Raw genomic sequence first — 11261 nt, 5'->3', positions numbered from 1 at the left:
AGTGTCTTTGAGCCATGAATATTTGGGGTGATTGCATTCTATCACCATTATGCTTCTTTAAGAAGCAATAACCTCTTTCAGGTTGCCATTTGATTTGAAGTATACCATTAAGAAAGTGAAATATACCATTAAGAGAAAAAGTACAGATAGGATTTCCTTGAAGTTATTTAGTTTACTTTATTGTCATTGCACCTCATGCAATTAAATTAAATGCCATCTTCAGTGTAAATAATACATAAGAAAACTATAAAAATAAAAATAAAACACATCCTTCACATTCTATACAATTGAATTGAAAACCCATGATACTGCATTAGTAATACACTATACGGTAGAATTCAGTATAGTTAGTGCTCTGAGACAGAAGCTGCTTTTCAGCCTATTTGCCCTGGTTTTTATTGTCCCGTACTGTCTGCCAGATGATAATGGTTAAAAAAAAGGTGCCCAGTATGAGATGGATCTTTTTAAATGTTTGAACTTTCTTAAGGCATTGGGAGCTATAAAGTTCTTCCAAAGAGGGGAAAAGGCAACCAATGATCCTCTGGGCAATAATGTTAACTTTCTGGAACGCTATTCTATCTGGTACTGTGCAATTAACACACCATACACAGGTGCAGTAAGATAAAACACTCTCTATAATGCAGTGGTAGAAGGTCACCAGCAATTTTTCATGCAGATGTTTCCTGAGACATCTTGGGTAATATAATCTCTGCTGGGCCCTTTTGCCCAGTGCTGCAAGATGAGCGCCTCAGGTCATGCCCTCTTTTATGATAACACCCAAAAACGTAAAACTGACCATTTGCTCCACTTGGTCTCCGTTGATAACACAGTTCCCCACAGGAATGTCTGAATTCTAGGATAATGGGATAGGGAACTCAAATCGCCTCCCTGCAATACCATGGACAATGTTGCTACCTGATGCCACAACATGTTAAGGGACAGTCCCTTGTCCAAGCCCTCCTGCAAAAAGGTAAGAACGTCAACAACATCCACCCCCATGGGGTCCAAGTGAACGGAGCTGCACCACCCCAAAAAGGTCCACCAAGTAGTATCATAGGTGCGCGTAGTTGAGGTCCGCCTGCTTCATCGAAATGACCTTCATGGAAAACCAGACAGTCAACTGGAGCCATTGAGATTCTGGATGGATCACAGGACCTTGGCTGAGGGAGACACTCTCTGGGGGGGTCTGCCATGGGTTGGCGATGAACAGGTCGTCAAGGTCGGTGAACTACAGTGTGGAGCCAGTGAGGAGCCACTAAAAGTATCTGCGCCTTCTTCAACAGGACCCTCTGGATCACCCTGGATGAGAGGAATGGGAGGAAAGGCATACAAAAGCCCTCTCAGCCAGGAGTAATGGAGGGGATCAACACCTTCACCTGACATGAAGATAGGCCTCAGTAAGGTCTACCAATGCTAAGAAGTCCCCCATCAGAACGCCTGCCAAGATGGAATGGAGGGAGTGCACCAAATATTTGTTGAGGGCTTTGAGATTCAGAATTGCCTGCCATCAACCCAAGGCTTTGGTGATTATGAACAACATTGAATAGAATCCTGACCCCCACTGATCCAGTGGAACCGGTTGAATGGCCTGAATATCCAGCAAATGCTGGGTAGCTGATTCCATGAGTGCCCGCTGAGTGGGGTTCCTTGAAATGGGACAGCGGATGAAAAACCTTGGGGGGGGGGAGATAAATTCCAGGGAGAGACCGTGAACCTGAACCTCAAAAAGGTTGTGCTCTCATATTTTGTGTTCCTTCTTCCACCTAGTTCAGTTAGATGTGTTTCAGTTTTGAACTGCAAGGACGTAGATGAAATGTTTGAGCAAATTCTGCTGAATTGTATGCTTGTCCCTCTTGCCTAACTGCTGGATGTCACAGTGTGTGTGTGTGAGAGAGAGAGGGGGAGGGAGGGAAGGAGAGAGAGACAGACAGACACTAAAATTAGGATGTTGTAAGACGCTCTTTGGTATAAAGAGCAGCACCAATCTTTGCCAAAAGGGAAGTAAAATTAGGTTATCCCTAAAGAAACTTAATTTGGATCCCAAAAGTTATCATCGCTAACATTTGCTTTATGGGTCTTGATTTGTTACTGGTACTGATTGAACAGTTAAAATATTTATGGGTGACATTTGACATGATTCTTGCTAGCTTTTGTGAGGAAGTTCTGCATTGGGAGAGAGAAAAACAAAATTCATCCAGCCTAGTTAGTTCTCGTGAATATCTCACCAATTTCTAATAATATTAATGTCTTTCCTTCTGGAGATGCTTCCTGAGGAGGGATGTATGAGCATGCATTGATGATTCCACTTCTGTTTGAGTACAGTGATCCCTCGATTTTCGCGGGGGTTACGTTCCAAGACCTCCCGTGAAAATCGATTTTCCGCGATGTAGCGGCGCGGAAGTAAAAACACCATCTGTGCATGCGCGCCCTTTTTCCATGGCCGCGCAAGGGCTTGAAGTTGGAGGCGGGGAGGCGGGGAGCGACGAAAGGCTGGCAATGATTGCTTTTAATGTCGGCCACCCACCCAGCGCCTCCGGCCTCCTCGCCGCTATCCCCCGCCCGTCCGATTCGCTCCTCTCACCAGCTTTCTTGGGGCACGAGTCCTCCTGCAGCAGCGCTGGCGGCAACGGCTTCTCGGCTTTTAGAATGCCCGCCTCCTTCCTTCCTTCCCTCCCTCCCTCCCTCGTTCCTTCCTTCCTTCCCTCCCTCCTTCCCTCCTTCCTTCCCTCCCTCCCTCCTTCCCTCCTTCCTTCCCTCCCTCCTTCCTTCCCTCCTTCCTTCCCTCCTTCCCTCCTTCCTTCCCTCCTTCCTTCCTTTCTTCCCTCCCTCCTTCCTTCCCTCCTTCCCTCCTTCCCTCCCTCCTTCCTTCCCTCCTTTCTTCCCTCCTTCCTTCCCTCCCTCCTTCCTTCCTTCCCTCCCTCCCTTCCTACCTTCCTTCTCTCCTTCCTTCCCTCCCACCTGTGTTTGAATTTCATTCACTCAGTCATTCATTCATTCTTCTGTATGCCACTCAGTCCCAACACTTTTAACCCATAAAGTACCATTTCCCATCCCCTTAATTACCATTTCCCCTTCCCATTACAGTACCTCTACCTGTACCTGTACACATTGAATAAGACACTTAGTCATCCTGATAATAAATGATAACAATATTTATTTACATTTTTTTGGGGGGGGGGTTAGCATAACTAGGATAACTCGGGATCTTGTTCTATCACCATTTCTACAATGGACGCTGCAGGTGATGGTGTGACAGACCTCTTGGTTTTCGTGACAAACATAGTTATGGGCAGTTGTTGGTGCAGTTTCTTTTTCTGGGCTAACATGGCTCTGTATGGTGCAAAGGTGTTGTCAAGGGAGGCCTTAAAGTGTATAGAGCGAGTCATGTTGGGATCCCAAAGTTCCACCATGCGTTGGAGATGTGCAGCAGTTCTGTTCAGTTCTGCAAGCCGCTCAAGCGTTAGGCCAACATCATCTTCCTCAGCTTGTTCAGCTTCCTCTTCCTCCTCTTCTTCACTCGCTGACCTGGTCAGCTCCTCCAGATCTTTGTCTATCAGTGGTAGGCCATGCTCATCAAGCAACCCATGGACTTCATCTGGTGTCATGTCAATGAAGCCTTCTCCACCCAGTGCCTGTGCCAGCTTCACAGATTTCTGGACTGCAGCATGTTGAATTTCTTCGGGAGCAAATCCCTTGTAATCATGCACCACTTCTGGCCACAATTTCTTCCAGCAGGCATTCATTGTCTGTGACTTCATATCCATTAAGGCATTCTGAATGTTCTTCAGACATGATGCGATCGTGTACTGACGCCAGTAGCCCTTCAATGTGAAGCTTTCATCAGCGTCCATTGCTTCCACGAGGCTTGCAAGGGAATTGCGCGTGTACAGTGCCTTAAATGCGCGGATAACACCTTGATCCATCGGCTGGATAAGCGATGTGGTATTTGGTGGCAAGAATTTGACTTGCACCCCAGCATGTTCATGTGCCAGGTCATCATGGCCTCCAGCATTGTCCATTAGGAGAAGCACTTTGAAATTGAGTCCTTTGCCAGCCAAATAATCCTTCACCTGTGGGATGAAGCACTGATGAAACCAGTCCTGCGTGAGGGGTTTTGTAATCCATGCTTTAGGATTATGCATCCAGTACACTGGCAATGCATTCTTATTTCTGTTCTTGAGGGCTCTTGGATTTCGTGACTTAAAAATTAGCCCTGGCTTCATCAAAAAGCCTGCTGCATTCCCACACATGATCAAAGTTACCCGATCTTTCTGGGCCTTAAAGCCAGAGGCTTTGGCTTCATCTTGCATCAAGAAAGTCCGTGAAGGCATCCTCTTCCAGAACAGGCCTGTTTCGTCCATGTTGAACACCTGTTCTGGAAGGTAGCCCCCTTCTTCAATTAGGTCTTTAAACGTGCCCTGGACGTACTTTTCGGCTGCACCTGTATCTGCTGAGGCAGCTTCTCCGTGCAATGACACACTCTTCAGGCCATAGCGCCGTTGAAATTTCTCGAACCACCCTTTGCTTGCTGTGAATGTGTATGGGGCCGAAGAAGCAGAAGATGTTGATGGCTGGGGGTCTTCAGAGTCATCAGCACCTTCACCAGCACCTTCATCAGCAGAGAATGACAGGAAAGGGAGAAGTGACTCTTGAATGAAAGCATACAGTACTGTATGGTAAAAGCACTTAAATAATGACAGAATAAAAAACCCCAGCCCTCACCTGCGTTTCCCTCATCTGCATCACCTCCTTCTGTGTTTGCAAGACGGGTGTAGAGTTGCTGTGCCGTTGTCCGTATGGTGTTGGTATCCAAAGCAATGCTCTTTTTACGGCAGTCTTGTACCCACACGGACAAAGCAGCTTCCATCTTCATAAGGCGTTTGTTTCTAGGCATCACCATTCTTTTTGCAGCCTTGTTTAATGTTATCAGAGAACTTTGCCTTATCTTCTTTTCGTCTTTCCGAATGTATCGCACACTCGATTCGTTGATCCCATAATTCCGACCAACATCTGCATAAGAGCGTCCCTCTTTCAGCATGTCCAAAAGTTCAATTTTCTCCTTAATTGTCAGCATCTTCCTGCTCTTTTTAGCGTTGCCGCCTCCGCTCCGCGTGCAACGTTTAGGAGCCATCTTCCAACAAGTCTTAACAAGTTCCAAAAGTTCCAAAGCACGCTGGCCAAACAACACTGATTGGCCGAGATTTCTGTCCATCAGCAGTCGGGCGAAATTTTTGCAATGACAACGCTGATTGGCTGAGATTTCGGTGCATCAGCGTTGCCGGGCAAAGTTTTTGCGATGGCAAAGCTGATTGGCCGAGATTTCGGCCAATCAGCAATGGCAGACGTTAGTTTGGTGATGACGTATGACGTCATCGGGCGGGAAAAACCGTGGTGTAGGAAAAAAACCGCGGACTATTTTTAAATTATTATTTTTTGAAAAACCGTGGTATAGCCATTTCGCGAAGATCAAGACCGCGAAAATTGAGGGATCACTGTAATCAGTTTTAGAAAGTAATACTGAGATATTATGCTTCCTTTGACAGTGCTTACTTTAATATTGTAACACTACAGATAAGGTTTTTTGAGAGCAAGAAGTCACTAGTTTGGTCTATTGAATGAGGACCTGCAGCAGGAGTAAGGAAAAGCCTGCGTTTTAGTCCTGCTTTGAACACTAAAATCATATGGATGATTTTGGGCCAAGTACTCTCTCAGCCAAGGAAGAAGGCAATGAGAAATCACTTCTGCAAATATTGCCAAGAAAACTGCATTAGAGACTGACTCAAAGGCATGCATATGCACACACATACCAAATACACTTGTACCAACCCTGAGTTATTACTTTGCTTCATGGCAATTCCATTGTTTGGTTCTTTGGGGATTGTTTTATTATCTGTGCAGATACCTGGAAGATTACCTGGAACAGCTGATTAAGGTCACATCAAATATTTGTTAACATTTTTTTATTAAAAGCATATTAGATATTTGCCTAGTCTAGATCACCAACTTAAATGAACAAAATGGTTTGGAGAGGGTGGAGTAATTTGTTTCTGAATTCGTTATAACTAGAACTGTGAGTGACCTGATTAACTCAGAGTACCTTATATTGATATTGATATTTTTTATAATGTATATTTATGGTACAATATGACACATATATGGTATGACAGTATCTAGTTTTTAGTATCAGTGTTCTTCCTGAGAAGTCCAAGATGATTTAACCCTCCCCCCCAACCCCCCCCCCTATACTCATTATGTAATGTTGACTGTAAATTATGGCCTGCAAAAATTGAAACAAAGTTCAGATAAGTTACATTCCCCAAATCTATCCTTAGTCTTAGTGATTTCATGAGGCGTAAGAGATGCCTGCTATAATTTTAGCAAAAATCGAGACAGCTAGATATTTTTTCTTTGCTGCCATCTAGTCGGCATCCAGATTTTTATGCCACACTATATAATTCGATCTATTAAATATCATACCTCAAGGCAGGCTTCCTCAAAATATCCCTATATCTTAATATGCCAAAGATGTGATGTCATTTCCTTCACATAATTAATACTCTTGTATGTTAACAACAGTCACTAACCTTGTGGTGTGACTGGAACAATCTGGAACTGAACACACTCAAAATCGTAGAAATGGTGGTAGACTTTAGGAGAAACCCGCCCTCCCATCCTACCACCTCTTATAATACTAGACAATGTAGTATTAACAATAGAGACTCAAGACCTAAAATGGTCACCTAACATCAAAAATGTCATCAAAAAAGTACAACGAAGAATGTTCTTTCTGCGCCAACTCAGGAAGCTCAAACTGCCCAAGGAGCGGCTGATACAGTTCTACAGAGGAATCGTTGAGTCTGTCATCTGCAACTCTATAACTGTCTGGTTTGGTTCTGCAACCCAACAGGACCAACACAGACTTCAGAGGATAATCAGAACTGCAGGAAAAACAATTGCTGCCAACCTGCCTTCCATTGAGGACCTGTACACTGCAAGAGTCAAAAAGAGGGCGGTGATAACATTTACTGATCCTTCACATTCTGGACATAAACTGTTTCAACTCCAATCCTCAAATTGTTGCTATAGAGCACTACACTCCAAGACAACTGGACACAAGAACAGTTTCTTCCCAAATGTCATCACTCTACTAAACAAATAATTCCCTCCACACCGTCAAACTATTTACTAAGTCTGCCCTATTAGTACTACTAATTTTTTCTCATCATTCCTATCACCCATCTCCTCCCACTTATGACTGTAACTTGTTACTTGTATTCTTATGATTTTTATTGTTTCCTGATTGCTTACTTCAGGGGTGGACAAAGTTGGCTCTTCTCTGTCTTGTGGACTTCAACTCCCAGAATTCCTGAGCTATCATGATTGGCTCAGGAATTCTGGGAGTTGAAGTCTACATGTCATAGAAGAGCCAACTTTGCCTATGCCTGGCTTAGTTGAACCCTATGATCATTAAGTGTTATACCTCAAGGGAGTCAAGGGAAAGGGGAGGTTTTGCCTTCTCTTTCTGCTCAAGATCCCCATGGACAATTGGTGGGCCACTGTGTGACACAGAATGCTTGGGTGGATGGGCTTTGGCCTGATTCAGCCCGGCTCTTCTTATGTTCTTACCTCATGATCCTTGACAAATATATCTTTTCTTTTATGTACACTGAGAGCATATGCACCAAAGTCAAATTCCTTGTGTGTCCAATCACATTTGCCCAATAAAGAATTCTATTCTATTTTAAAGTATCACGATGGTTCTCCTGCAAAAAACGAAGACGGCTGACCAATTGGGCAACTTAGATCAGTGTTTCCCAACCTTAGTAACTTGAAGATATTTGGACTTCAACTCCCAAAATTCCCCAGCGAGCGAACGATGCCTGGGGAATTCTGGGAGTTGAAGTCCAAATATCTTCAAGTTGCCAAGGTTGGGAAACACTGACTTAGATGATACACAAAATTGTCCTTTCACTTCCGCCCAATCCTCCCGCATTTTAATTTCTCTGACCGCTTTTCCTGCTGCTCAGATTTCAATCAAAATCCGCTAAGCAGCAAGCAACGCTTCCGGACCGGGCGAGATCGAGCGCCGCCCATTTTTACCCAGTTCTGGTGAAGGGTTAATTCACACTGCAGCTTCTCATTGGGCAACACGACTAACTGCTGTCCGGGGAGTTGGGCGGGGAACTTCGGGACCAATGGGGGGGCCGGGATGAGACTGACGTCATTCTTTCCCACCGCCCTCTGCCGCTGGTGTTAGCTTGCGAGGTGGAAGGGGGCAGTTGCTTCCCAAGATGGCGGCGGCAGCAGAGGCGGCTTTTGGTGAGGTGGTTGATGAGGCAGCCTCCTCCCCTGGGTCACTTCCAGACCCCGATGCAGGCTCGGCCAACGCCCCTGAAGAGATATTGCTGCCCTTGGAAGAGGCCGAAATAGCTGGTCGCCTGGAAAGAAGCGACCGACAATTCCGTAACCGACGCAAGGTGCTCATTCGCGGGCTGCCTAACGACGTCGCCAACCAGGTAACCGAAGGGAAGGTGAATTGGGGCGTGGTGGAGGGACGTTAGAGGGGGATCCGAGCCAACAAGCAGGTGAGAATATCAGGAAGCACAACGGCTGACGGCACTGGTTCCTGTTGCTTACGTACTGTCTCGCCATTGACGGAAAACAAAATGCACCCTCCCTTTGTGTTTTTTCCTTATTTCTCAGGAGCAGTTGTTGTATTCACTTTACTGTATTTAACTTCTAACTTGTGATAAGTCAGAGTCTGGTCTTTGCAAGATTACGCCGCAATAAATGTCCGACTTTTTTTTAGCATGTTACAAATATGCGTGTTGCTTTTATCATACTTAGGCGAAAGTGAAGCGCACGCGTGCTGCTTTCTTTTCAGTTTGGTTTTAATACAAGCTATTTAGTGTTTCATGTAATTGAGGTATCAATGATAAAATGAGGGATCCACAAATCTTAGATCCATCAATTTCTTAGTTCTTTTCCCGTATTATGTATGGTGTGTTTGGGTTGTATGATTGTTTTTTTAATAAGGGTGTTTAAAAATGTTTTAATATAGGATTTTTATATGATCTTTTACTTGTTGTGAGCCCCTCTGAGTCCTTGGAGAGGGGCGGCATACAAATCTAATAAATTATTATTATTATTATTATTATTATTATTATTATTATTATTATTATTAATCTGTTTGCGGATCATGCCTGAATTACTGCATGCATGCAAACGTATCTACAAAAACTTGTAAACGGTTCAGTGCAAAATGTATTGATTATGGCATTTGACAGTCTAAACATATGAATTAATCAAACCTTGTAATTTTAGTTATTTATAATCACTGATCAGTGATTGCAAGTATATTGTTAATTTTTATATCTAGTTGAGTAAATGCACCATGATACAACCACTCATACCCATGGCTGCTTCAATATACTTAATATGTTTTTTTCCAGTTCTCTCTTCTTTTCTATGGCTCTCTATCCTCTAATTAAATAACGTGTGATGTATCTTCTGTGTGACCTTTTGTCCATGTAACTGTAATAATAAATCTGCTGGCTTTTAAGGTAACAATAGACTAACTCATACATACCTGTTTAAACTGCTGCAGTCCAGAGAGTGGTAGAGAAATGTACTGCATTGCTTTTCATAGATACTTGAATGAGCTGAGATCACACAGTGAAGTTAAAGCAGAAACAAAAGGAAGTAAAGAATTTACTAGATAAATGCTCATGTAACACATTGCTGAAGGCTTTTCTGTATGTACAATTAAGCCAATTGCAACAATCTTAACAAAAGACATGAAGCATGAAAGTACTTACTACAAAGTAGTAGAAAATCATACAGGGAATGAGAAAAATAGAATACTATAGGAGGCAGTACATTTATAGCAGATCATTTTGACAAAGAATCAAATAATTTAAATAGTGTTTCAGTGGCCAGCAAATAAAGTGGATAGATTTTAATAACTTATATTTGGTTATAAGATTTCAATATACAATTACAGTATGGATTTCTCACAATCAGCCAGTTAAAATTTTACTGTAACAACTTTTTCCCTTTTTCAACTAGGGAGAGTTGAAAGAACATCTTAAAGTCTGTCTAAGGACAGGCATAACCAAATATTGTATGCCTTAACATTTTAAGAAACAGACTGATTAGAAATAGAAAGACTCTTGAGATTCTACACAATCAATTGTGTCAGAAGATCCCTGGTCCTTTCATTGAACTGAAATTGTAATGTCAAGGATTAGGATATCATGGGAACAGCTGAGATCAAGAGGTGGCTCCAACCTTGTCAAGCAAGAGCAAATTTATAGTCCCTTTTTATGTATCCTGAAAATACGACTTGTTTTGTTTCAGTTTAGAATATATGTGAGCCCATATATGTATATAGTTTAGGAGGGAATATTAAGAAATTATCAACTGTAATTCAGTCAGTAAAATACAATATAGTTAGGTAAACTGGCTTAAGATAAGCCAACCCAGTCCTAGAATTTCCCTTCTTAGAAGAGATCACAGCTTACAGGAAGATGGTACCTCATGTTGAAGCCCAAATATCTGGAAAGTTGAGCCCCTAGGGTTTTTTTGCTAAGCAAGACAGTTGTGAGTTTTGCCTCATTTTACATCCTTTCTGCCACAGTTAAGTGAATCACTGCAGGTATTAAGTTAATAAATTTATTTGTTATTAATTAATTAATTGGATTTGTATGCTGCCCCTCTCCAAGGACAACAAATGGCTATTAAGTGAATCTGGCTTCCCTATTAACATTGCTCCCCCATATGTTTGGTTAAAGCAAAGATAATTTATTTAAACTTCCAAATATTGATTTGGAGAAAGGGTATTAAAAAGATGAAGGAAATATAATCGATAAGAATTTTTATAGTGAGGAATATCCTTCTGTAATTTATGCAGAGTTCTGTATGCCTTGAGATGTTGGAAAAGGGCAAGCAAACTACACTATTTTGATAATGACTAGTGAACCGGGGTGGGGCAATTCAGTAACAAATATTAGGAATACTGTACAAACCAGTGGTGAGTTGCTCCCGGTTCGGCCCTATTGTCTGAACCCATAACGGCGGTGATGGGAGGCTCCACCCACTTCCCCAGGACGCTTCTGCGCATGCGCAGAGGTGTTGCACATGTGAGCTGGTAGCAAAAGCATTTAGAACCCACTACTGGTACAAATATAATTTGTAGTGATATGAAACTTTTAAAAAATATTCTTCTTTGGTGCAAAGTATCGATTACCTTGGCTCAGAGT

General features: G+C 42.8%; 1 protein-coding gene across 2 annotated transcripts in view; it reads left to right on the top strand.

Moving 5' to 3' along the window:
* The first annotated feature begins 8197 nt into the window (after positions 1–8197).
* The window catches only part of RAVER1 (ribonucleoprotein, PTB binding 1), a 32016-nt gene continuing 28952 nt past the window's right edge, over positions 8198–11261 (top strand). The window contains exon 1 of one of the 2 annotated variants that reach the window (XR_011558162.1): positions 8198–8516. Coding sequence is in view for 1 of the 2 variants with exons in the window: in XM_070741475.1 (XP_070597576.1) it covers positions 8292–8516 (225 nt within the window). In the remaining variant the exon portion in view is untranslated. The remainder of the gene's footprint in view (positions 8517–11261) is intronic. The other variant, XM_070741475.1, reaches the window with a different exon arrangement.

Source organism: Erythrolamprus reginae, chromosome 2 (genome assembly GCF_031021105.1).
Source record: "Erythrolamprus reginae isolate rEryReg1 chromosome 2, rEryReg1.hap1, whole genome shotgun sequence".
NCBI classification, from domain to species: Eukaryota; Metazoa; Chordata; class Lepidosauria; order Squamata; family Dipsadidae; genus Erythrolamprus; species Erythrolamprus reginae.
The sequence above is the reverse complement of the archived record's forward strand: the minus strand, read 5'-3'. Positions and strand labels throughout refer to the sequence as shown.